The 26963-nt window shown below is 53.7% G+C and overlaps 1 protein-coding gene across 1 annotated transcript; it reads right to left on the bottom strand.

Annotated features, from left to right (window-relative positions):
* Positions 1-14472: 14472 nt before the first annotated feature.
* LOC144264767 (beta-1,3-galactosyltransferase 5-like) lies at positions 14473-22093 on the bottom strand. The gene is made up of 2 exons (XM_077816575.1): positions 22054-22093; positions 14473-19156 (listed from the first exon to the last, which is right to left on the bottom strand). Exon 2 carries the CDS (start codon positions 18511-18513, stop codon positions 17479-17481), a length of 1035 nt encoding a protein of 344 aa, XP_077672701.1. The 5' UTR covers positions 18514-19156; positions 22054-22093; the 3' UTR covers positions 14473-17478.
* Positions 22094-26963: the final 4870 nt, after the last annotated feature.

Below are 26963 nucleotides of genomic sequence, written 5' to 3'. Positions count from 1 at the left end.
CAGGATATTGCAGAAGGAAGGAATTTCTGGGTGAAGTCTTTGAGGTCTGTGAAAAGGAATTGTTTCCATTGACTCTTCATGGGCCATGGTGGATAGTAAACCGTCTCTCTTCTGAGGAACGTGTGTTGGTGCCTAATGGCCAGAGTCTTTCAAATGAAAATGAAGCCACTGAATTTGCTTTGAAAAAATCCATTGTGGATAGCTTTGAGGAGATTTCAGATGGAATAAAAATTGTTAGAGAGTTTAAACAGCCCTATAAGCTTAACCAGCTTGTCGGGGAGACAGTGGTGTTGGGACAGGACTGTGTCCATGTTGATTTGTTGAGTGAGCATTCTGGGATCGAGAGAACCTTTTTTCTTTTACTGGGGTATTGGTTTTCATAACCATTCTTCCCCATAACGAGTGGCACTGGTGGGGATACTGGGAAACTGGAGCGTCTAAGGGAATTGCTTGTATGACTTCTGGTTAGCCAGTGGGGTAAAACCAAAGTCCTCTCTGTCTGGCTGGTTTGGTTTGCCTTGGTGTGCAAAGGAACCCCAGCTTTGGGCTATAACTGCCATGATCTGAGCAATTTGTCCTGAATTGATACTCTCAGTAGTGTCCCACAAAAGGCCACTTCCTTACACTTGCCTGTAGTTGTTAGCAAAAAGGACACACCCAGCCAGCCAATGGATTCTGTGAAGCAAAGGAGCTCAGATTTTGACCCTCTGGAACAGGGAGAAAGGGAAAAAGTTCATCATGCTAATGAAAGCCACAGGTTAACCCTAAAATGCCAAAACCCCAATAGTATTGAGCCAAAGGTGTGGCATGACAAAAACGATTGTGAATGTACACCTGTAATACATTTCATGGTAATGTTACTGCTAATGTTAACTTTTGTGACTGTTTCAGAGTAACAGCCGTGTTAGTCTGTATTCGCAAAAAGAAAAGGAGGACTTGTGGCACCTTAGAGACTAACCAATTTATTTGAGCATAAGCTTTCGTGAGCTACAGCTCACTTGATCGGATGCATTCAAACTGGACAGTCTCTACGTAAAAGAACAAATGGACACAAATCAGATGTCAAGAATTATAACCTTCATAAACCAGTCGGAGAACACTTCAATCTCTCTGGTCACGCAATTACAGACATGAAAGTTGCGATATTACAACAAAAAAACTTCAAATCCAGACTCCAACTACATGCTACAAGGGGCCACAGCAATGGTTCCCTCAACCCACCCAGCAATATTGTTAACCTATCCAACTATACTCTCAGCCCAGCAGAAGCAGCTGTCCTATCTCGGGGCCTCTCCTTCTGCCCCTCCACACCCACGAACATGATACAGTTCTGTGGTGACCTAGAATCCTATTTTCGATGTCTCCGACTCAAGGAATATTTCCAAAATACCTCTGAACAACATACTAATCCACAGAGGCCTCCCTACCAACACTACAGAAAGAAGGATTCTAGGTGGACTCCTCCTGAAGGTCGAAACAGCAGGCTGGACTTCTACATAGAGTGCTTCCACCGACGTGCACGGGCTGAAATTGTGGAAAAGCAGCATCACTTGCCCCATAACCTCAGCCATGCGGAACGCAATGCCATCCACAGCCTCAGAAACAACTCTGACATCATAATCAAAAAGGCTGACAAAGGAGGTGCTGTTGTCATCGTGAATAGGTCGGAATATGAACAAGAGGCTGCTCGGCAACTCTCCAACACCACTTTCTACAAGCCATTACCCTATGATCCCACTGAGAGTTACCAAAAGAAACTACAGCATCTGCTCAAGAAACTTCCTGAAAAAGCACAAGATCAAATCCGCACAGACACACCTCTGGAACCCCGACCTGGGATATTCTATCTACTACCCAAGATCCATAAACCTGGAAATCCTGGGCGCCCCATCATCTTAGGCATTGGCACCCTGACAGCAGGATTGTCTGGCTATGTAGACTCCCTCCTCAGGCCCTACGCTACCAGCACTCCCAGCTACCTTCGAGACACCACTGACTTCCTGAGGAAACTACAATCCATTGGTGATCTTCCTGATAACACCATCCTGGCCACTATGGATGTAGAAGCCCTCTACACCAACATTCCACACAAAGATGGACTACAAGCCGTCAGGAACACTATCCCCGATAATGTCACGGCTAACCTGGTGGCTGAACTTTGTGACTTTGTCCTTACCCATAACTATTTTACATTTGGGGACAATGTATACCTTCAGATCAGCGGCACTGCTATGGGTACCCGCATGGCCCCACGGTATGCCAACATTTTTATGGCTGATTTAGAACAACGCTTCCTCAGCTCTCGTCCCCTAAAGCCCCTACTCTACTTGCGCTATATTGATGACATCTTCATCATCTGGACACATGGAAAAGAAGCCCTTGAGGAATTCCACCATGATTTCAGCAACTTCCATCCCACCATCAACCTCAGCCTGGTCCAGTCCACACAAGAGATCCACTTCCTGGACACTACAGTGCTAATAAACAATGGTCACATAAACACCACCCTATACCGGAAACCTACTGACCGCTATTCCTACCTACATGCCTCCAGCTTTCACCCAGACCACACCACACGATCCATCGTCTACAGCCAAGCTCTGCGATACAACCGCATTTGCTCCAACCCCTCAGACAGAGACAAACACCTACAAGATCTCTGTCAAGCTTTCTTACAACTAAACAGATTGATAGAGCCAGAAGAGTTCCCAGAAGTTACCTACTACAGGACAGGCCTAACAAAGAAAATAACAGAACGCCACTAGCCGTCACCTTCAGCCCCCAACTAAAACCCCTCCAACGCATTATTAAGGATCTACAACCTATCCTAAAGGATGACCCAACACTCTCACAAATCTTGGGAGACAGGCCAGTCCTTGCCTACAGACAACCCCCCAACCTGAAGCAAATACTCACCAACAACCACATACCACACAACAGAACCACTAACCCAGGAACTTATCCTTGCAACAAAGCCCGTTGCCAACTGTGCCCACATACCTATTCAGGGGACACCATCACAGGGCCTAATAACATCAGCCACACTATCAGAGGCTCGTTCACCTGCACATCCACCAATGTGATATATGCCATCATGTGCCAGCAATGCCCCTCTGCCATTTACATTGGTCAAACTGGACAGTCTCTACATAAAAGAATAAATGGACACAAATCAGATGTCAAGAATTATAACATTCATAAACCAGTCGGAGAACACTTCAATCTCTCTGGTCACGCAATCACAGACATGAAGGTCGCTATCTTAAAACAAAAAAACTTCAAATCCAGACTCCAGCGAGAAACTGCTGAATTGGAATTCATTTGCAAATTGGATACTATTAATTTAGGCTTAAATAGAGACTGGGAGTGACTAAGTCATTATGCAAGGTAGCCTATTTCCCCTTGTTTTTTCCTATCCCCCCCCCCCCCAGACGTTCTGGTTAAACTTGGATTTAAACTTGGAGAGTGGTCAGTTTGGATGAGCTATTGCCAGCAGGAGAGTGAGTTTGTGTGTGTGTGTGTGTCCCCGGGAAAAGGGGGGGGGGTGAGAAAGCCTGGATTTGTGCTGGACATGGCCCACCTTGATTACCATGCACATTGTAGGGAGAGTGGTCACTTTGGATGAGCTATTACCAGCAGGATAGTGAGTTTGTGTGTGTGTGTTTTTTGGAGGGGGGTGAGGGGGTGAGAGAACCTGGATTTGTGCAGGAAATGGCCTACCTTGATTATCATACACATTGTAAAGAGAGTGGTCACTTTGGATGGGCTATTACCAGCAGGAGAGTGAGTTTGTGTGGGGGGGGAGGGTGAGAAAACCTGGATTTGTGCTGGAAATGGCCCAACTTGATGATCACTTTAGATAAGCTATTACCAGCAGGACAGTGGGGTGGGAGGAGGTATTGTTTCATGATCTCTGTTTCAGAGTAGCAGCCGTGTTAGTCTGTATTCGCAAAAAGAAAAGGAGGACTTGTGGCACCTTAGAGACTAACCAATTTATTTGAGCATGAGCTTTCGTGAGCTACAGCTCACTTCATTGGATGCATACCGTGGAAACTCCAGCAGTGTGTCTGATGAAGTGAGCTGTGGCTCACGAAAGCTCATGCTCAAATAAATTGTTTAGTCTCTAAGGTGCCACAAGTACTCCTTTTCTTTTTACTCCAACAAGAGACTGCTGAATTGGAATTCATTTGCAAATTGGATACAATTAACTTAGGCTTGAATAGAGACTGGCAGTGGCTAAGTCATTATGCAAGGTAACCTATTTCCCCTTGTTTTTTCCTACTCCCCCCCACCCCGCCCCTCAGATGTTCTTGTTAAACCCTGGATTTGTGCTGGAAATGGCCCACCTTGATTATCATGCACATTGTAAGGAGAGTTGTTAGAGGGCTTATTCCTTCACCCACTTACTTCCCTGGTCCTTCTCGCATGAACAGAGAGCAACAATACCCGAAGTCCAAAGGTGCAAACAATTCAATGTTTATTGGGGTGAACTTCCAGCAAGCATGATTCCAGTTTCCTTCCTTAGTATCCTCCTTCCCAGCTCTGACACCACAGAGCCTTACACCTGTGTCCCTGTTCCCATTACTACCCTTAGCCAAACATGATTCCAGCTTCCTTACTCCCATTCCCTGTTCCCATTTCCCCCTTTAGCAAAACACGATTCCAATTTTCTTACTCCCATTCCCTGTTCCCATCTCCCTCACCCACATGCCCACCCCCACCCCCTCACTTCCTCATTGACTACAGATTATATAGTAAAACTTGAGTTCTGCTTAACTATACCTTAACCAATCATTTTCCTGAAATTTAACTAACCAATCCTAACATATTGTAACATGATTATGTAACCAATTATATCCCACCACCTTAATTAGTTTACACCCAGCAAAATTAATTATACAGCAGACAGGAACAATCACAGAACCAGACAGAGATTATACAGACAAACAACAGCAAAGTGGGAACTATAATGACAAGACAATACAGAAGTGAGGATTTCACATCCCAGCTATTGATAAGTGAATTCTTGCCAGACAGGATGCTATCAAACTAAGTTTCCTTTTACATTTTCTAGGCACTTCCCTTTCTCTGGAGGTGATAGGAACTATCAGGACAGGATTGTATTCCTAACAGCCGAATAGCACCTTATTTCAGTGTGACTAGTTTGGAATGTGAGGATGTGACTGTTTGCTTCCCAGCTTATGGCTGCCTCTGCTGCTTAGCCAAAGGCCTTACCCTAAGAACAGGGCCTCAAACTGTCACAGTAAGAGAAGGCCCTTACACCAGCAGACAGTGATTTTGATTCTTTCTTTTATACCTCTATCACTAGCCAAGTGATAAGAATACACCTAAATTCTTAGAGTACAGGCCTTTGGAGACAGGCCTGAATATCTATATCCTAACAAGAGTGATCACTTTAGATAAGCTATTACCAGCAGGAGAGTGGGGTGGGGGGAGAGAAAACCTTTTGTAGTGTTAAATACCCATTTTTTCATGCTTTGTGTGTATAAAAAGATCTTCGATCCTTTCCACAGTATGCATCCGATGAAGTGAGCTGTAGTTCACGAAAGCTTATGCTCAAATAAATTGGTTAGTCTCTAAGGTGCCACAAGTCCTCCTTTTCTTTTTGTGACTGTGGTGCTGATACCAAGAACTGTAAAAATGTACAATGTCCCTGGTCTCTTGAAAAACCCCTTAAACATGTTAAGAGTGGTGCATAATAGAAACCCTTGTGATTACGCTGTTTGGTTCAGAAAGAACACACTTTTTATTAAAAAGCCTAATAATGTTAAGGTTTCACAGCTAATGCATAGACACATTTCTAAAACTTTCCACAGCAGAAAAACCACTACAAGCTTGAACTGCTGTGCACAAAGGGAAACAGCGGTACAGCACCTCACAGCCTTCATGGCTGAATATCAGAGTAAGTGCTCTTTGAACAACATTAACGGCTATGTTAAGTTAACCCATCGACCAAACCCTGGAATCACTAAAGTGTTTCACAGAGTACGGACTAAGTTTTTGGCTGGGCCCAAAGCATGCCTCAACAATTTGGTCTTACAGAGAATTCAATGTGAACACAGCTCATATCAATGTTGGAAGGTCCTTAGGGTGTATCCAGCAGCTCTAATTTCACCCTTCCACACCAGTTTCACGTTGGGGGTGTGACGCATGGCTAGAAAGGGTTAAACATCCTGCAAAATAAATAACCCACAGAAGACAAGTGGGGAGGTAATGTTTGTGTTTTTGTGTATTTACATATGTTTGAGTAGGGTCGACAGTGTACTCATCATCAGTCTCTGTGCTGTATTCTGATCATTCAGAGGTCAAAAGAAGATCCTAGCATTTAAATGCATTGTAAACACGGGCTGTCTTGGTATTCCTCTCTCTCTGAACTGTACTGTGAGTGGTGGAGGGACAAGCAAATGGCCTTGTGTTAACTCGTATAGCTCAGTACCAGTGATGGACCTCCCGCAAAGTCATCCTGATGACCTTTTGTTCCCTGAGGAAATCCCAGCTTGTCAAAGAGGACATGAAGTTGTATAAAAGATCCTTAGGACCTGATTCTGTCATCTCAGATCTGCTTAGGCTTTATCAGGGGAAGTTTGAGTAACAAGACTGAGGTCCCAGTTATGCTGGAACGCTCTGAATATGAGATTTGGACATTGGACTATGACCTATGAACTGAATTCTAAAGGAACTCTTTGCAACTACAAAGCTCACCATCTCTGCTGTGAATCTGGACCTCAATGAACTGAACTCCTGTCTGTCTGTATATTGATCTTTTAACCACACTCTTTCTCTCTTGCTTTTTAATAAATTTTAGTTTAGTTAATGAATTGCCTGTAGCGTGTATTTGGGTAAGATCTGGAACATTCATTAACCTGGGAGGTGATGTGTCCGATCCTTTGGGATTGGTAGAACCTGTTCTTTTATATGATGAAATAAGATTTACAGAAATTTTCATCATATTTGAAGGGGGTACCTGGATGGAGGCCTGAGGCTGGATCACTTTACGGTAACTGTGTTGTTTGGACTTCTGAGTAACCAGCAAGGTAATAAAGAAACAGTTTTATGCTGGTTTGGTGAATCTTAAGTATTGGAATATCCACCAGTTTTATGGGGATTGTCTGCCCTGTTCTTTGCAGTTCACCCTAATTGAGTGACCACAGCTGGCTCCCCACTAGGACTCCATCACACCCCCATATCTATCTGTCCCTGTCCATCTGTCTGTCCATCCCCAAATCTATCTGTTCCCGTATCCGTCTGTACGCCCACCCCCATATCTATCTGTCCCCATCCCCATCCATCCGCCCCCAAATCTATCTGTCCCCATCCCCATCCGTTCATCCGCCCCCAAATCTATGTGTCCCTGTCCCCATCCGTCCATCCGCCCCCATTGCTATCTGTCCCCATCCCCATCCGTCCATCCGCCCCCAAATCTGTGTCCCCACCCCCATCCGTCCATCCGCCCCCAAATCTGTGTCCCCACCCCCATCCGTCCATCCGCCCCCAAATCTGTCTGTCCCCGTCCCCATCCGTCCATCCGCCTCCAAATCTGTCTGTCCCCGTCCCCATCCGTCCATCCGCCCCCAAATCTATCTGTGCCCATCCCCATCCGTCTATCCGCCCCCAAATCTGTCTGTCCCCCCATCTCTAGGCCCGCTCTCCCTCCGCCCTTCCCCACCCGGCCTGTCTGTGTCTGGCTGGCGGGGGCGGTGCCAGGCTCCCCCTGCCCGGCTCGGGGCCACCCCGGGACTATGTTTCCCTCGGGGTGCGGCCAGCCGCACATGCTCGGTGCCCGGGGCGAGCGCGGCCGGCGGCAGAGCCGGCGCGGGGACCGGCCAGGCGGTGGGTGGCGACTGCGGGCGGCGCTCGGGTCCGGGGCTGCCGGGCCGAGCTCGGTTAGGAGGGGGCAGGGACCCTGCGATGGGGCAGCTCAGCCGGCCCCGGGGTCGGGGCAGGGGAGCCGGGTCCCTGCGATGGGGCAGCCCGGAGGTCGGGGCCAGGACCCTGCAATGGGGCAGCCCGGCCGGCCCGGGGGTTGGGGCCAGGTCCTTGCGATGGGGTGTCCCTGCCAGTGCGGGGGTCAGTTCAGGGGGGTCGGGTCCCTATCACAGGGCATCCCAGCCACCCGTGGACAGGGGCAAAGGGGGCTGGGTCCTTGTGATGGGAGCGGGGACCAGGGGGCAATGGGCTGTCCCAGTTGGGGCGGGAGGGGGTGGGTCCCTGCAATGGGGCATCCCAGCCAGCCTGGGGATTGGGGCAGGGGGCCCTGGTCCCTGCAGTGGGGTCAGGGTAGGATCGGGTCCCGGCGATGGGGCAGCCCAGCCAGCCTGGGGATCCAGTGTGGGAGCAGTCCCTGCGATTGCCCTCTCCCCACCAGCTGCCTGAAGGGCATCTCTTGTCTCGGCAGGTGCCCTTCCCGAGGACCCCCGCTCGGCGCAGGGGGGCGGCACACAGACCCCGGCCCGTGAACGGTGCCCAGGGGACGAGCCTGCACCCAGCAAGAGATCAGCTGCCTCCTCGCTCTCATCAAGGGCTCCAGGGAGGCGACGCTCCTGATGGCCTCCACGTCCCGGCACAACGAGGCCCTGTGGCGGGAGATCTCCCAGGGGCTGGCAGCCGCTGGCTACAGCCGCAACGTGGCACAGTGCCGCTCCAAGTGGAAGGCCCTCAAGCAGGCCTTCTACTCGGCGTGCCACTCACCACGTGTGCCCCCGCACTACGGGACCATGACAAAGATCTGGAAGGCGGCAGGACGGCCCGTCTTCGGGGACCGGTGCCTCCCAGGTAAGGGGCCCCGGGACCCTGTGTTACCAGTGGACCCTTGTTGCTGGGCGTTAGTTAGGGGTGCCAGAGCAGGCGGGCCGGGAGCCCAAGGCTCTCCCACTTTTTACCAGCAATAAGGGCAAGCAACGGGGAATGGGGTGAAGAGCAGTAAGGGGGGGCAGGGCCTCGGGGGAAGGGGCAGCATAGGGGCAGGGCCATAGTTCAGGTGCCTGTGGCCTCCCCCACTTTTAGAGACCTTAGAATCATAGAGTATCGGGGTTGGAAGGGACCTCAGGAAGTCATCTAGTCCAACCCCCGCTCAAAGCAGGACCAACCCCAACTAAATCATCCCAGCCAGGGCTTTGTCCAGCCGGGCCTTATAAACCTGCTGCCGCTCCTGGTGTTGGCCCAGCCACACTCGGCAGCCACGTTCCCTGCTCCCTCCCGCAGGAACGGCCCCTCCACGACTCCGAGGTACTGGGCTGCGTCTCTCCTGTACCGGGGCAGGGGGCATGTGGCGGGGGTGTCCTGGGGCCGTCGTGCCCAGGCTGAAAATGGAGTGCGAGACTAACAGAGGCGAGCGGCTGAAGCGTTACTCCCTGGCTGCGGTTTCCATTGCCAGGTGGCTTTGCTGGCTCAGTCGTTCCCTGCCCTGGGCTGAGCCGCCTTTCCGTTCCAGACCTGGTGGACTTACCTCCCGGGAATTGGAGGCCACGGCTCGAGGCCCAGCCTCCATCCTCACCAGGTGCCCGTGGGGCAGGGGAGATGGGGCATGGCCCACTGTGACTTGTTGGGGCATGGGGATGCCATGGGGCAGCAGGGGCTGTGTCCTGCCCCAGCCCTGGAGCAGCGCCAGCACCGGAGGGGCAGGGGACAGCGTTACTAAGCAAGGGCTGCAAGGGTCCTGTGGGACTGGAGTGTGTTGCTGTCTCCGGATGGAGGGGGAGAAGGGCTCTTGTTCCTCCCCTCCCCGCAGGGTGTTCCCTCTCTGCCATTTCCCCCCCACCAGCCCCAAGCATGTTCTTGACTCCTGCACCCCCCCACCTGTTCTGCCAGCCCCGCAGCTGCGCTCTGCCCCACACACTGTGGTGCTGGCCCGTTGCTGTAGCTCGTTTGGCTAGTGGGGGCCCAGAGCCAAGCATGCTGCTCTGTGTGGCTGAACGTTCCCATGGCTGGGGCCTGCCCCCGAATGGGCCCGTAGGGCCGTTTGGCTGGTGACACTGGCTCTTGTGGCCAGAGGTGGTGTTGATCCAGCGGGCAGGTCGCTGCCTGAGAGCCCACAGCTGCCCGCTCCTGGAAGATGAGTGTGTCACGCCCCGCGGGTCTTTCCCCCACCGCACTGCGATGTTCTTTCCTTTCCCATGTGCAGGGCACGTCATCCGCACGAGGCCACCGTCTGCACTGGGGCAGAGCACCAAGAGCGAGCCGGTGAGCCGTAAGTACCGCTCCGCCCGCCAGCCTCCTGGGAAGCGGAGCCAGGCCCTGTGGGGTGTGAGAACAGGGAATGGAAACCTTGGGGCCTGCCTGGCTCAGGACTCTGGCTCCGGGCTGCCCCAGGGTAGGGAGCTGGGGGGACTGGCTGACTCTGGGGTGTGTGGAACAGGGTATGGGGCCATTGCACTTCAGGGGGCACTGGCTCTGATCTGGCCCCAGGTGGATAGTAAGTAACCCAGTAGTAACATCAGATGGGGGAGCGCGTGGAGGCGGGGATGAGTCTACGCCACAAGAAGACCATGCAGCTGGCTCTAGCTGCCCCCTGAACGTGAGCAGTGGGTCGCCCGCATCAGCGGCGCCAGGACGAGTTGTCTGTGGTTGGGAAATGACGGTGGTGACATGTCCATCGTTTGTACTGACCCAGAGCTCCAGCAGGGGGCACTGTGCTCTTGGAGCAACAGACAGTCCTTGGAAGAGATATAATATCGAGGTCTTGGCCATTAAAGATCCCACCACACTTCTCGCAAGTCAGGGTGTGACCCCTGCTGTCCCAGCTAGATTCCATATTGGATAATTACATTCTGTCTCCCTAAATTCCCCCTGCAGTTTCAAGTGGACGTGGGCTTCTCCTTCACTTCCTGACCTAAACTGTTGTGTAGCGTTGCTGTGCGCTGTTAAACAGCTGCTACATTCCACCCCAGAGGTGGCTGCATTACAGTGGTGGGTGAGTGACTCCTGCTTTTGTATATAGCTTGTGGAATGCTTGAGACCCTGCAAGGGTCTGTGGAGCTGTGACTAGGGCGTCAGCCTGCAGGGCTGGCCACAGAAGCCGTTCCAGACCCTGCGCCGGTTGTGTTCTCTCTGCAGCCCCCGTCAGGCTGGGGGTCTCTTCTCTTTGGTCTCTCCCAGCAGCTGCCATGGACGAAGCGTCCCAGATGCAGACTGCTCCCTCTGCTGTTCCCAGTAAGACTTTCTTTACACTCCTTCGCCCCGGAAACTCTCCGCCCCGTGAGTAGAGGGCTCCGATGTCCTTAATTCTGTTCTAGTTCTCATTGCAGACGCCGGGCCCCCCGTTCGCTCCCCTCCCCACCCTTGGTAAGTCTACCACTGCCCGCTCCGCTCTCCTTTGCTCACACCCCTGGGACTGGGACGGCACCACCGGCTTAGCCACAGCCTCCGCTCCCCTGGCAGACGCCCCCCCGGCCTTCGCTGCCTTCCCACCGATGAAGCAGGAGAGTGCGGACCGGGAGGCTGGTAAGAGACCCTGCTGCTTCGCCCCATGTGCTCTGGCTGGGCAGGCTGCTGGGGCTGGCGCCTGTCTCCTGTCGTGGGTGGGTTAGACGTCGAGCCCGAGGCCACGTGCTGTTGGTGGCTCAGCTGGGATTTGGGGCTAAGGAGGGCTGAGCGCCTTGGAGCTGTGTGAGCGGCTGGGCTCTGCCCTTGGCCCTGCAGCAGCCGCGCCGAGAACGTGGTGGCCCTTTGGCCCTCTTGGTAGTGCCACGGGGCTGGCTGGTCACATGGCTGGTGACTGTGTGAGACCTACTGGCCGAGGCTGCTGTGGAACCAGTGGCCACTGGCTAGTGGGTAGGTGGCCGTGGGGTCAGTGGGGATGGACGGGGGCTTGTTGAGCAGGGGGTCGGGTGGCCTAAGGGAGTCTTGCTCTCTCCCCATGTGGAATGGTGCTTGCACTCCCTCTGCGAACTGCACAGATTCTCCTGTGGCGTGCCAGGCGCCCGCAGGGCAGGGGGCAGGTGAGCGGGTGCTGCCAGTCACCGTCGGAGACCAGGGCTCACCTGAGACAAGAGCTGACGGTGAGCACCCCCTGCTGGATGACCAGGCCTCGGCTACAGACCTGCAAGGTATGCCTCCCCATCACACCCATCCCACTGGCCCCAGCCCAGCCCTGAACTGGCCAAGTCCCTCGGGCGCCTGGCACTGGTTCATCTCAGCACTAAGTGGCCATGCAACTAGGAGCCACTCTTTGTTGGCAAATAACTGTGGGAGTCTCTGTGCTGTGCCCACCCTGGCGGGCATCTCTGGCCCTTTGCTCCTGATTGGCCACCTTGGTACCGTCCAGGGACATTCCCAGTGTGCAATGAGTTGGCTGGGGCTCAGTCTAGTACAGACCCGGCATCGCTCTGACTGCCCCGGCAGAAACCAGAGAGTCCACTGAGACCAGGCTCTACACCCCATCCCTGCCCCAGGGCACTTCTCCTGCTAGCTCCCCCGTGCCTGTCGCAGGAGCAGGACAGGCCGTGGGATCCGCATGGAAGGGACCCTCGATGCTGGTGGGGAGGGGCGCAGTGGGGGTTTGTGCAGTTGGCACTGGTGGCGGAGGGGGATAGAGTGGGGGTCTGCGCGTTAATCCCTGCCCTGCGGCGCTGGTGGGGGAGGGATGTGGGGGGGGCTGCCCCATGGCGCTGGTGGGGAAGGGATGCGGGGGGTCTGCGCGTTAACCCCTGCCCCGTGGCGCTGGTGGGGGAGGGATGTGGGGGGGGCCTGCCCTGAGGCACTGGTGGGGAAGGGATGCGGGGGGTCTGCACGTTAACCCCTGCCCCTTGGCGCTGGTGGGGGAGGGATGGGGGGGCCCTGCCCTGTGCCAGTGATGGAGGAGGGATTCGGGGGGGTCTGCGCGTTAACCCCTGCCCTGTGGCGCTGGTGGGGGAGGGATGCGGGGGGGCTGCCCCGTGGCAGTGATGTAGGAGGGATGCGGGGGGGGCTGCCCCATGGCAGTGATGGAGGAGGGATTCGGGGGGGGGCTACACATTAACCCCTGCCCCTTGGCACTGGTGGGGGAGGGATGCGGGGGGGCTGCCCCGTGGCGCTGGTGGGGAAGGGATGGGGGGGCTGCCCCGTGGCAGTGATGGAGGAGGGATGCAGGGGGGGGGCTGCGCGTTAACCCCTGCTCCATGGTGCTGGTGGGGCAGGGATCTGCCCGCTCACCCTGGCACTGTCTCATTGTAGGCCCCAGCATGGTGAGCCTGCTCCAGAGCATGCAGCAGCTCCTGGTGCAGATCCTCCGCACCTCGCAGCAGCAGCAAGTGCTGCTGGAGAGCCTGGCCAGCGACACCCTCTCCCACCTCATCTCCGAGAACGTGGTGCAGGTGGGTGAGACCCTGCACGAGCTGCTACTCCAGGCTCACGCCCGCTCCGCTGACCTGCCCACCCCGCTCAGCCACTACGCCCCCCCCGCCCATGGTGCCCCGCTCGCCCTGTACCCCCAATCCCCCTCCCAATTCCCACGACCACAAAGAGGAATCTGTGGTGTCATCCGCCTCTGGTTTCCACCCCCCCCCCCTTCCCGAGAGCCCCTGCAGAGACTTGGTGCACATAGCAGGGAGCTGCCTGCCCCCTTTGTAAACATGTACAGTGGTGGAGGGGTTTTAATTTTTTAAATAAAATAAAGGGTTTTTTTTAAACTAGTAAAAATAATCCCCCCCACACACACATGCCCTGTCCTGGGGGATCCTCTGCCCTTTCTCCCTCGGGAGGACAGCAGCAGGAGTCGGCTGATCACAGCCTCGGGGATGAAGGGAAAGCCCTGAGCCAGAGCACTGAGAGGAGCCTTCTTCAACTGATATCAGCAGGCTTGGTCCCACAGCTCCCATGGTGCCCCATCTCCTGGGGCCTTGGGGCTCGAAGGAGAGAAGCCAGGCCAGGCTGGAAAGGGAGAGGTCCCAGCCAGGCCAGTGTATCAAGGGGGGAGAGCCTGGGAGGGCAGGCAGAGGGAAGCCCAGCAAGGAGCTGTGTTGCCCTGGGATGGGGGCCTGCAGCCCTGGAGAGGCTGGCTGAAGGACTGGCATGGGCTTTGGACTCTCGTTCAGGCCAGAGGAGCGGGAATGTATCGGAACGCTAAACGAACCTGCCACGGGCAGGACCGCTGAGGGGAGCGGCCCTGGGGCAGGCAAGGGGAAATCGCCCGTAGCTGGGCCATCGCTGACGTGGCAGCTCCTTGGCAGAGGCCTGCAGCGGAGCAGCTGCCCAGGAGACCTCGCTTGGGGCTCTGTCCTCACGCTGCTCCTGACCCCCAGCCTTGCCTCAGCCCCTGCTTATCTTTGTGCTGGGACCCAGGGAGCCCCCTACACTCCTGGAGAGGAGCGTGGGGCCGGGCAGGAAAAGCCAGGCCAGAGCTCCAAGGAGTAGCATTTCAGTCAGGGAAGAATGACCCCAGTCCCCCAAAAAGTACCTCTCCCATGGGCAGCTATTGGTAACCTTTATTGCAGGACAAAGCCTCAGTGAAAGGCAGCTGTTAGCTACCAGCTCCCTCCCCCAACATCTCTGTCCCTTCTGACCGTTCAGAGAAAACAGCACCCAGCACTGGCTGTGGCCCTCCTGCTCCCTGGCCATCACAGGATGGCCCCTCGCTCAGTGGCTCTGTGCCGAGTGGCCAGGTCCACCCCGAGGGAAGCAGTGTGGCTAGGAATGTTTAAAACCAACTGGAGAAGGCCCTGGAGAGTAACCTGCCAGGAGCAACTGCACCCGCCTTCCTGGCAGAGGGGGAAATGGGTTGTTTGTACAGCACCTCACGCTCCGGGTCCTGGGCCATAACCAAGGGGCTACAGTAATGCAAGTTCTCTAGGCCTTAGGGTCCGGCTCTGAGCAGACTGCAGCCGAGGTGGGAGCAGCATGCCCGGCTGGCAAAGCACCAGGTTTGAATAGTGTTTCCCTCCCCCGCTTTTCCCTACAACTCTACTGAGTTGGGCATCAGCTTCCTCTAGTGTCACTGATGCAGATTATTTACAGAGCACCAGCACTATCCGAAGCCCCCTTCCCACAGCCAAGGGCCTTGGACGCAGAGACCTGCTGCAGAAGGGCAGGCCCCCGGCCTGCAGCGGCTCTAGTTCTTTTCCAGCCTCCCCGGCAGCAAGCCTTGCTGGGAGCAGGGATTACACAAATGCCACGGGCCTACCCTACCCGAGCAACTGTCCAGCATCATGTGCTCAGGGGCCCTAAGCTCATCAGTAAGGCTGGGAGGCAGAATTGGGTGGGCCTGTCCCCCCAGCAAGGGGACCCCAGCTGCACAACAGTGGCAAAAGCATGAGGTAACGCTATTGGACGGTCGTAGGGTTGGGAACCGCGGGTCAGGCTGAGCTGGTGTGGGTTGTTTGCCACCTGCTGCTGGGATGTCAGTAACACTGATTGAGTGCTGGGCACCAGAGCAGGGTGTTATCCTCGATGGGCCCGAGGGGAGCCCTTTCTAGGCACGGTGGGGCAGGAATCAGGAACCATGGGATATCTCACACTACAGGCTAACTAGCCGTAGCCTTCCTGTGCCCAAGGGGCAGGAGCCCACTCCCATGACTAACTTCCTCTCCCCAGCTGACTGCTATCGCTGAACTCCAGGGAAGTTCGGGCAGGGCAGGGCTGGGCTGAGGGAGGTGGGCGTGGTTAGCATTGGTTTGTAAAAGCAGCTATTCCCTTCCCAGTAGCACCCTGCACAAGGCTAATTGTAGGAGAATCATAGAATATCAGGGTTGGAAGGGACCTCAGGAGGTCATCTAGTCCAACCCCCTGTTCAAAGCAGGACCAATCCCCAATTAAATCATCCCAGCCAGAGCTTCGTCAAGCCTGACCTTAAAAACTTCTAAGGAAGGAGATTCCACCACCTCCCTAGGTAACGCATTCCAGTGTTTCACCACCCTCCTAGTGAAAAAGTTTTTCCTAATATCCAACCTAAAGCACCTTGATATGTGAGATCAGTGGGAGTTTGGCTTCACCCCCTGCCTGGGGATGGGAAACTGAGGCAGAGAGAGGGGAAGCGTCTTGCCAAGGGCAAGGAACAGAGCCCAACCCTTACTTAATACAGTTTTGTAGTTAGCTTCTGCATAGATTAACCCTTTCCTAGTGTCCTTTCAGTCCGGAAAGTGCTCCAGGCTCGTTAGAACAGGTACCTGGGTCCCCCGTGTGCACTGAGCGGGAAAGCGAGTACCATTTACACCTGACACACATCACTAGCACCCATGGGGCCTGGCAGCCTGAACAAGCTGCATGCCCAGGTGCTGGTGAAGTGCAGGCCATCCTGGGCCTTCCTTCAGAAAGATGCAGCATGAGAAGGTGCAGTTCATTTTGCTTGTGCCATTGCACCAAGCACAGGTAAGTCCCGTCCCATCCCCCTACCATGGGAAGGTGATAGAGATGGGGGAAATCAGGGTCACTCCCTGCAGGGGTTCTGGGCTACCCCGGTGTTTTCAAGCCTCACCAGCAGCATACAGAGAGGCTAGTAATGCTGCTCGTTTGGTAGGTCACACATCCAGCAACCCCCCTTCATAAAGCAGTCAGTGAGAGCCTCAGCTGTGGGAGGGTTGGAGACACCGGGCATGAGGAGAGAGTCCTCTTCTGGAGGCAGAGGCCATCCCCACTCCCATTTGTCATGGGTGGTGTCCTCCCCTCTCAGCTCCAGGCTCACCATGCCCTGTGCCCCAGGGCACTGTAGTGTTAGAGGCAGAAAAGTCCTGGTGACCTTGGACCTTCCAATTTAGCTCAGCTAAGGGCTGCCAGCAGCTGGCCACAATCTGAGGCAGACTGCAGCCAGCCTGTGGGGATTACAGGTCCTAGCATGCCACGATGCATCTAAATGGCAGGAGCCTCAGCTGGGCATGACATACCGAGACCTTAAGTCCCTCTGTATTAATGATGTTTGGCCCCTCCCACACCACTTTTTCAGAGCCCTACAGACATGAACCAATTAATCTCCACAGGCCTTGGGAGCTGAGTCAGATAGTTATCCCCACTTTACAGGTGGGGAAACCGAGCCACAGGATCGGTCAGTCACTGGCCTGAGATTAGTAGCAGAGCTGGGACTCCCACTCCAGAGCTCCTGGCTCCCAGCCCCAACCTCATGGTGAGTAAGATGCTGCCTGTCAGGCAAGCCAGGCAGGGCCATTTCACTCTCCAGAAGTCCATAACACTGGAAGGGTAAGACAGCTAGGGTGCCAGGCAAGAGTGCAAGGCAGGGGCTGACCTAGAATCATAGAAGATTAGGGATGGAAGCGACCTCAGATCATCTAGTCCAATCCCCTGCTCAAAGCAGGACCAACCCCAACTAAATCATCTCAGCCAGGGCTTTGTCAAGCCTGACCTTAAAAACTTCTAAGGAAGGAGATTCCACCTCCTCCCTAGGTAACCAATTCCAGTGCTTCACCACCCTCCAGAGCCTAGGATGGGGCCTTGGGGTAAGGGTAACCCTGAGCACAGGTTGCATGACCCCCTTCAGACTGTGCTACAGGCATGAGGTTGCCCCGTCCCTTGCCAGCCCTCCTGGCAGACAGTGGCTCACTTCCACCTGGTGACCTCCAGACTGTCATGGCAGGCACTCCGAGCCTGCAGCATGTTCCCCTTGGCCACCTCCTGCTCATGTGGGCTCAGGTGATGAATCACCATCAGGTAGCGGTAGTTACACACCCGCCACCTCACGTTGTGCTTGGCGAAGCGCGCACTGGATTTCACCCGGATCCCAGCTTTCTCAGCCAAAATGCCGATGTAGGCATCTTCTACTGGGATGGGGTGGACGTGTTCTGCTGCCCACAGGATCTGCTCAATGGCATCCAGAGACAGGATGTAGCCGATGCCACTGGCGTATGGTGGGTATTCATCTGGGTGGTAGTCTTGCCTGGAGACAAACCATTTGCTGGAAGGCTCTCTGATGACCTGCCGCTTCTCCCTGGAGAAGAGGGATCCTGCATACAGGCCCGTCTTAATAGTGTTGTGCTCCAGCAGGAACTCTGGCAGCCGGTCTGTGTTGACGAAGCAGTCATCATCTGTCTTTAGAATGTAGCTGGGCCGGCACTGCTTGGCCACCCACTTAAACCCATGCATGACCTTCAGGGTGAGGTTCCGATAGGTGTCCTGATAATTCCCAATCAGGATGTCCCCAAACTCCTGCTGCTCTCTCTGGATGCCCTGGGCTACCCCAACGTCTGCAGACTGGCCAACTAAGAACACAGACTGCCATTGGTATGCTGTCGGTCCCTCATGGGCAGCCCAGGTTCTCCTGATCACCTGCCTGGGCTCTGAATTCCCTGGGGCTGAAGTCACGAGGATCAGGAGCAGCTGCCCAGGCTCACAGTGAGGATCTGTGAGAGAGTTAGTGAACAGAGATGGAAAGTCCACGCCTCTCTGGGCAGATTCAATGGCCCCAAAGCGAGACCTTCTGGGCAGCTTCCCTTGGATGATGGGGAAGCGACTGGAAAGCTGCCATCTCTTCTGGACATCAGCTGTCATGACCAGCAGGCACCAAAGCAGGATGAGTGAGAGAAGGCCGCTGACACAGATCAGCCCTTTCAAGCACCACGGATGCATCAGTGCCATGGGAGAAGGAAACAACAGGCATTGTAAGCACGGCAGCTCCAGCAATTATACCAACCCTGCCTGGCTAGGGAGAGAAGACAAGGCAGGGAGGGAATTCCTCAGCACCATGCATCTCTCCTGCCTCGCTGCCTGTCAGCTGCAGGACACATAGGGCAAGCCTGAGCAAGAGAGCCAGTGAAGCACATGGAAGAGGCTTTACTAAGCTGGGTCACTGGCTGCCTCATGCATGTGCTGCACCACGGGGTAGGTGTGATGGAAAGGTCATCTGGAACATGCACGGGCAAAGCAGTCAGAAAGGACACTGTGACCCAGCTACTGCAGGGGGGCAGGACACACATCTCACACCAAGTCTGGATCATTGCTGTTCAGTGACTATAGGCTCCTTTCATGCTGGGCTGCAAAGCCTAATCTGACAGGAGCATCCAAGTCAAGCCCCCACTGTGATTCTTGGGCCATGAATAGTTCTGAGTGGATTCAGTGCAAGTAAAATGAATGCTGTATGGACTGCAGCTGATGGTCTCCCCTTGGGCTGGGACTAGAGAGCTTTGAAACGCTGCAGGTCATGGCAGAATCTCAGGAGATCCAGTTACTCCTTGCAGTGTCTTCTTCTGGGCTTTGTCCCATTGCACTCTGGCTTTGCTTCCTGAGAGAGAGAGAGAGAGAGAGAGAGAGAGAGAAAAGAAATCAAACTCCTGAGATTGGAGACCTTGCGTTTCCAGGCAGAAGAGACTGCATCTTCAGGCCCCAGATACTATAATGGACAAGACATTCTCCTGCCCTAGCCAGAGTGAGATCAGAAGTAGGAGAATTCAGCCAGTGGTGCTCCAAGGGGTCCTATGTGTTCTCTTCCCCCTTACAACACCTCTTCTCAGAGTTCTCTGGGTAACTGTAGTAATAAATAAGTAATCACCTCTTACCTCCTTCTGTCTGAGTAGCTCAAAGCACTTTACTAACACTGACTGTCATGTTTCTTTGATGCGAGGGACAGGATTGTCACTCTGATTTTACAGATGGGGAAACTGAGGCACTAAGTGAGGCCGGGACTGTCCTGAGCTCACACGGCAAATCTGTTCCATTAGCCTTTTCTGTGCTTTCAAGAGCAGGACATAGAAAGTGGCTGTCTCCCAGTCCTGTGCTTTAGTCACAAGCCCAAACAAGGGGCTCGTCACTTGCAGAAGATGCATGAGGCCCATTGTGACAGGATGTCAGGGAAGGTCAAGACCAGGAACGTGGAGTCCAGTGGTTTTAGGAGAAAGGGATCCTGAGCTCAGTCACATGGGAAGGCAAGGAACCATTCCAGCTCCAGGCACTGTCTTGCCAAAGCCACAATGGGTTCTCCCTCCTCTCCATCCAGCATGGCTGTTTGGGTGGGACAGTCCAACCACATGGAGCCTGCACTGCTGTTGGGAGGTCTGGCCTGATTGCTGTCTGGGCTCCTGACCTTCCAAATAGCACCTGCATACAGGTCTCCCATATTGCCCCTTACACCAGGGAGGTGCTTCCTGTAAACTTCCACAAAACCACCTCATTGCCTCCTTCAAACTTGCCTTTGCCAGGGAAATGCTTGGCAAGAATTAGGCTACTGGTATACAGAGCCCACAGCCTGTCACACTCACCAGAACCATCTGTTTTGTTACGCTCCCCTCTCCGTCTGCATTCATCTATTGTCGCTTGTCTTACTCCTTAGACTGTAAGCTCTTTGGGGCAGGGACCTTCTTTTTGCTGTCTCTACAGTGCCTAGCACCAGGGGGTCCTGCTCCACCACTAGGGCTCTCCCACCCACTGAGAGTTTCTGTTGCTCTTCTCTGAGCTCCCCAGAGGGAAGAATTTCTCTGGTATTAAGGTGGGCAAAGTGGAAAGCAACAGTCCATGGGTGGTCATGCGAGAGCCACATTCAGACGCAGCATCAGTTCTGTGGGGATGTCTTTGTGGCCCAAAGATTTGAGGCAGTCACATCAAATTGGAAATACCTTTCTCATTTCCTACCCACTCTCACCCCTGCCCCCCCACAGCTCTTCTTAGCCCTCCCCCTTGTCCCCCCAGCACCCCTACCCCCCCACAGCTCTTCTTAGCCCTCCCCCTTGTCCCCCCAGCACCCCTACCCCCCCACAGCTCTTCTTAGCCCTCCCCCTTGTCCCCCCAGCACCCCTGCCCCCCCACAGCTCTTCTTAGCCCTCCCCCTTGTCCCCCCAGCACCCCTGCCCCCCCACAGCTCTTCTTAGCCCTCCCCCTTGTCCCCCCAGCACCCCTGCCCCCCCACAGCTCTTCTTAGCCCTCCCCCTTGTCCCCCCCAGCACCCCTACCCCCCCACAGCTCTTCTTAGCCCTCCCCCTTGTCCCCCCAGCACCCCTACCCCCCCACAGCTCTTCTTAGCCCTCCCCCTTGTCCCCCCAGCACCCCTGCCCCCCCACAGCTCTTCTTAGCCCTCCCCCTTGCCCCCCCAGCACCCCTGCCCCCCCACAGCTCTTCTTAGCCCTCCCCCTTGCCCCCCCAGCACCCCTGCCCCCCCACAGCTCTTCTTAGCCCTCCCCCTTGCCCCCCCAGCACCCCTGCCCCCCCACAGCTCTTCTTAGCCCTCCCCCTTGCCCCCCCAGCACCCCTGCCCCCCCCACAGCTCTTCTTAGCCCTCCCCCTTGCCCCCCCAGCACCCCTGCCCCCCCCACAGCTCTTCTTAGCCCTCCCCCTTGCCCCCCCAGCACCCCTGCCCCCCCCCCACAGCTCTTCTTAGCCCTGCCCCTTGCCCCCCCAGCACCCCTGCCCCCCCCCCCACAGCTCTTCTTAGCCCTGCCCCCCTGTCTCCTCGGCCCTCCCCAGCATCCCACAGCTCTTCTTAGCCCTCCCCCTTGTCCCCCCAGCACCCCTGCCCCCCCACAGCTCTTCTTAGCCCTCCCCCTTGTCCCCCCAGCACCCCTGCCCCCCCACAGCTCTTCTTAGCCCTCCCCCTTGTCCCCCCCAGCACCCCTGCCCCCCCACAGCTCTTCTTAGCCCTCCCCCTTGTCCCCCCCAGCACCCCTGCCCCCCCACAGCTCTTCTTAGCCCTCCCCCTTGTCCCCCCAGCACCCCTGCCCCCCCACAGCTCTTCTTAGCCCTCCCCCTTGTCCCCCCAGCACCCCTGCCCCCCCACAGCTCTTCTTAGCCCTCCCCCTTGTCCCCCCAGCACCCCTGCCCCCCCACAGCTCTTCTTAGCCCTCCCCCTTGTCCCCCCCAGCACCCCTGCCCCCCCACAGCTCTTCTTAGCCCTCCCCCTTGTCCCCCCCAGCACCCCTACCCCCCCACAGCTCTTCTTAGCCCTCCCCCTTGTCCCCCCCCAGCACCCCTGCCCCCCCACAGCTCTTCTTAGCCCTGCCCCCCTGTCTCCTCGGCCCTCCCCAGCATCCCACAGCTCTTCTTAGCCCTCCCCCAGCACCCCTCGGCCCACCCCTACTCGGCTCTTTGCAGCACCCCTGCTCCCCCCCCCCCGGCTCCAGGCTCGCGGGGGCGGGTATCAGCTTCCCACTCGAGGAGCCGTCACGCGGGGGGGAGGGGCTCGGCGTTACTTACGGGACACGCTCCCCGTCCAACCTTTGCTCCAGCTCGAGTGACTGACGGCGCTGGACTACAGCCAATGGGGGCTCGGCGGGCTCGGGATGGGCGGGGCCGGAGCGAGATTAGACCAATCCGGAGAGATACCGAGGAGGAGCGGGCTGGAAAGGGCGTGATCACAGTGAATCTGGACCAATCCAAGAAGAGTCCGAGGAGGAGGGGCGGGACGTGGGAGCATTGACCAATCCGAAGAGGAGCCACGGATATGGGGCGGGATTAGAATCCCCCGAACCAATCCAGAGAGGGGTCTCAGGGAAGGGGGTGGGGTCCTGAAGAAGTGGGCGGGGCCAAACGGCAGGGCGGGGCCTGAAGGAAGGTGGATCCGATTACCCAATCAGGATGCTAAGGGCGGGCCCGTGCGCTTCAGATTAATTAGGTTGGAAGTGGGGAGGAGCTTCAATATTGCCGCGGCCGTGGCCAATCAGAGAGCGAGCCGGGCGTCGTGGGGCGCGCGCTTTGGGCGGGAAGCGGAGAGGGAGGTTGAGCGGCCGTTGGGCGCGCGCGCGCGCTGTGGCTGAGGGGCGGGGCGGGGCGGGGCGGGGCGGACTCTCCTCAGGCGGGGGAGGGGCTCTGGGCTCAGCGTGCGGGTCCTGGCGGGGCTGAGAAGAGGGAGCGGGAACCCCGAACTGGGGGGGCCCCCAGGAGCCTGTGTGGGACGCTGCCCCGAGTCCAGCCTGGGGGCGGGTTTCCAACCCCCCAGCTCGCCCCCAAGGCTGACAGGGCTCCCCATGGGCAGGCGCTCTGCGGCCCACGGGCCTGCCTCGGACACCCCCGCTGCTAAGGCGTGTGAGGGGAAACCAGGACCCACCGAGCTGCTGGGCTTCTTGGAGGGGCCCGAGGAGCCCGTGGGCAAAGGGGGTCAGGGGGCAGAGAGTCCTGGGGCTTTCAGACCGCCTGTGACAAGGTCCCGGGCCAAAGGCTCTTATGCAAAGGAAGCTGAGACGCGGGGAGGTTGTCTCGGGGGTCAGTAACGGGTTACAAGGAGGAAACCGAGGGTACAAATAAAAGATCCATTTCAGACTGGAGAGCGGTAAAGAGCAGATGGCTCCAGGGATCAGGCCTGGGACCAGTGCTCCTCATTGTATTCATAAATGATCTGGTAAACGGGGTGGCAAAATTTGCAGATGATACAACATTATTCAAAAAGAAAAGGAGTACTTGTGGCACCTTAGAGACTAACCAATTTATTTGAGCATGAGCTTTCGTGAGCTACAGCTCACTACAGACTAACACGGCTGCTACTCTGAAACGTTATTCAAGATAGTGAAGTCCCAGGCAGACTGTGAAGAGCTACAAAAGGATCTCACAAAACCGGGTGGGCCACAAAATGGCAGATGAAATTCATTGTTGATAAATGCAAAGTAATGCACCTTGGAAAACATCATCCCAGCTATGCATGTTAAATGATGGAGTCTAAATTAGCCGTTACCACTCAAGAAAGCGATCTTGGAAACAGTGTGGATAGTTCTCAGAAAACATCTGCTCCATGTGCTGCGGCAGTCAAAAACGCGAACAGAATATTAGGAACTGTTAGGAAAGAGAGAGACAATAAGACAGAAAATAGCATAATGCCATTATAGGAATCTGTGGTATAACCACACCTTGAACAGTGTGTGCAGGTCTTCTCATCCTATCTCAAAAAAGATGTATTAGAATACAGAGAACAGCAACAGAAATGATACGGGGTATGGAACAACTTCCACATGAGGAGAGACTGGGACTTTTCAGCTTGGAAAAGAGATGACAAAGAGGGGATATTGTAGAGGTCTATAAAATTGTGAATTGTGTGGAGAAAGTGAATAGGGAAGTATTATTTACCCTTTCACATAAGCTTTACCAATTTCTCTCGATATCTGAAGCAGTATTTTCCTGTGAGTTGAACACCACATGACTCGCGATAATAATCTTGCTTCACATTCTCTGTCTACTTATTCATAGCTCTTTAACAGACCTGCTGACTTATTCTAGCCAAGCAGTTCAGTTAGGATATCTTCCTACAATATTCCCCATACCCTTTTGTAACGATGCTGCCCCTGGTGGGATGCTTCTGAGAGTGTCAATTCAGGACAAATTGCTTCGAGCAGGGCAGTTGCAGGCCAAGGCTTTCCCAGTATCACCACCGGTGCCACTCGTTATGGGGACGAATGGTTATGAAAACCAATACCCCAGTAAAAGAAAAAAAGGTTCTCTCGATCCCAAAGGACCAAGCCCCAGACCCAGGTCACTATACAAATCAGATCTTACCCACAAATCACACTGTTGCCAGTCCTTTAGAATTTAAAATCTAAAGGCTTATTTATAAAAGGAAAAAGATAGAGATGAGAGCTAGAACTGGTTAAATGAAATCAATGACATACAGTAATGGCAAAGTTCTTGGGTCAGGCTTGTAACAGTGATAGAATAAACTGCAGGTTCAAATCAAGTCTCTGGAGAACATCCACAGCTGGGATGGGTCATTCAGTCCTTTTTCAGAACTTCAGTTTGTAGCAAAGTCCCCCCAGAAATAAAAAGAAGGATTGAAGACAAGATGGAGGAGATGCAGCAGCCTTTTATAGGCTTTGTCTTGTGGGTGGAAATCCCTTGGTTCTCCTGTGCAAGATCACAACAAGATATAGTTTGGAGTCACATGGGCAAGTCACATGTCCATGCATGACTTCGTTCTTTACAGGCCAACACCATTGTTTACATGTTAGTTTGAACGTTCCCAGGAAAGCTTAGATGTGGATTGGCATCTCCCAAAGTCCGTTGTCAGATAAGTTTCAGAGTAGCAGCAGTGTTTGTCTGTATCCACAAAAAGAACAGGAGTACTTGTGGCACCTAAGAGACTAACAAATTTATTAGAGTGTAAGCTTTCTTGGGCTACAGCCCACTTCATTGGATGCATCGATAAGTGTTTCTTGATTGGGCACTTACTGAGAATAGTCCCTTCTCAAGAAGCTGACCAAATGCTTCACTGAGACTACTTAGAATCAAAAGAAATTATATACAAGTACATAGCCAATATTCATAACTTCAACTACAAAAATGATACACTCATACAGATAGCATCATCATAATCAGCAAATTATAACCTTTCCATAGACACCTCACACAACAACCTTTGTACAATATTTGCTGCAAATATATAACAGTGGTTGCAACAATGATCTATACAGTCACAGGTTATGTCAGTAACATCACACCTTTTCCTTCTCTTGTTACATTACTTACATGCTATACAAGTTTCTGGGAAGCATACTAAAAAAATGTAAAATGGCTGCTTTTTAATAACAGTTTCTTCATTTCAAAATCACTTATCTGAAGATAGCTAATGTAATGCCAATATTTAAAAAGTGCTCTAGAGGTGATCCTGACAATTACAGACCGGTAAGTCTAACGTCAGAACTGGGCAAATTAGTTGAAACAATAGTGAAGAATAAAATGGTCAGGCACCTAGAAGAACACAAATTGTTGTGCAAAAGTCAACATGATTTCTGTAAAGGGAGATCAAGTCTTACAAATCTATTAGAGTTCTTTGAGGAGGTCAACAAACATGTGGACAAAGGGGATCCAGTGGATATAGTGTCCTTAGATTTCCAGAAAGCCTTTGGCAAGGTCCCTCACCAAAGGCTCTTATGTAAATTAAGTTGTCATTTGATAAGAGGGAAGATCCTTTCATGGATTGAGAACTGGTTAAAAGACACGGAACAAAGGGTAGGAATAAATAGTAAATGTTCAGAATGGAGAGGAGTAACTAGTGGTATTCCCCAAGAGTCAATCCTAGAACCAATCCTATTCAACTTATTCATAAATTATCTGGAGAAAGGTGTAAACAGTGAGGTGGCAAAGTTTGCAGATGATACTAAACTGCTGAAGATAGTTGGGACCAAAGCAGACTTTGAAGAACTTCAAAAAGATCTCACAAAACTAAGTGATTGGGCAACAAAATGGCAAATGAAGTGTAATGTGGATAAATGTAAAGTAATGCACATTGGAAAAAATAACCCCAACTATACATACAATATGATGGGGGCTAATTTAGCTACAACTAATCAGGACAAAGATCTTGGAGTCATCGTGGATAGTTCTCTGAAGACGTCCACGCAGTGTGCAGTGACAGTCAAAAAAGCAAACGGGATGTTAGGAATCATTAAAAAACGGATAGAGAATAAGACGGAGAATATCTTATTGCCCTTATGTAAATCCATGGTACATCCACATCTTGAATACTGTGTACAGATGTGGTCCCCTCATCTCAAAAAAGATATACTGGCATTAGAAAAGATTCAGAAAAAGGCAACTAAAATGATTAGAGGTTTGGAATGGGTCCTATATGAGGAGAGATTAAACAGACTAGGACTTTTCATCTTGGAAAAGAGGAGACTAAGGAGGGATATGAGAGAGGTCTATAAAGATCATGAGTGGTGTGGAGAAAGTGAATAAGGAAAAGTTATTTACTTGTTCCCATAATATAAGAACTAGGGGCCACCAAATGAAATTAATGGGCAGCAGGTTTAAAACAAATAAAAGGAAGTTCTTCACACAGCGCACAGTCAACCTGTGGAACGCCTTAGAATCATAGAAAATCAGAGTTGGAAGGGACCTCAGGAGGTCATCTAGTCCAACCCCCTGCTCAAAGCAGGACCAATCCCCAACTCAATCATCCCAGCCAGGGCTTTGTCAAGCCTAACCTTAAAAATATCTAAGGAAGGAGATTCCACCACCTCCCTAGGTAAAGCATTCCAGTGTTTCACCACCCTCCTAGTGAAAAATTTTGTCCTAATATCCGACCTAATCCTCCATCACTGCAACTTGAGACCATTACTCCTCGTTCTGTCATCTGCTACCACTGAGAACAGTCTAGATCCATCCTCTTTGGAACCCCCTTT

Source organism: Eretmochelys imbricata, chromosome 5 (assembly GCF_965152235.1).
Source record: "Eretmochelys imbricata isolate rEreImb1 chromosome 5, rEreImb1.hap1, whole genome shotgun sequence".
Classification (NCBI taxonomy): domain Eukaryota; kingdom Metazoa; phylum Chordata; order Testudines; family Cheloniidae; genus Eretmochelys; species Eretmochelys imbricata.
This window is presented reverse-complemented; position numbering and strand designations above follow the sequence as displayed.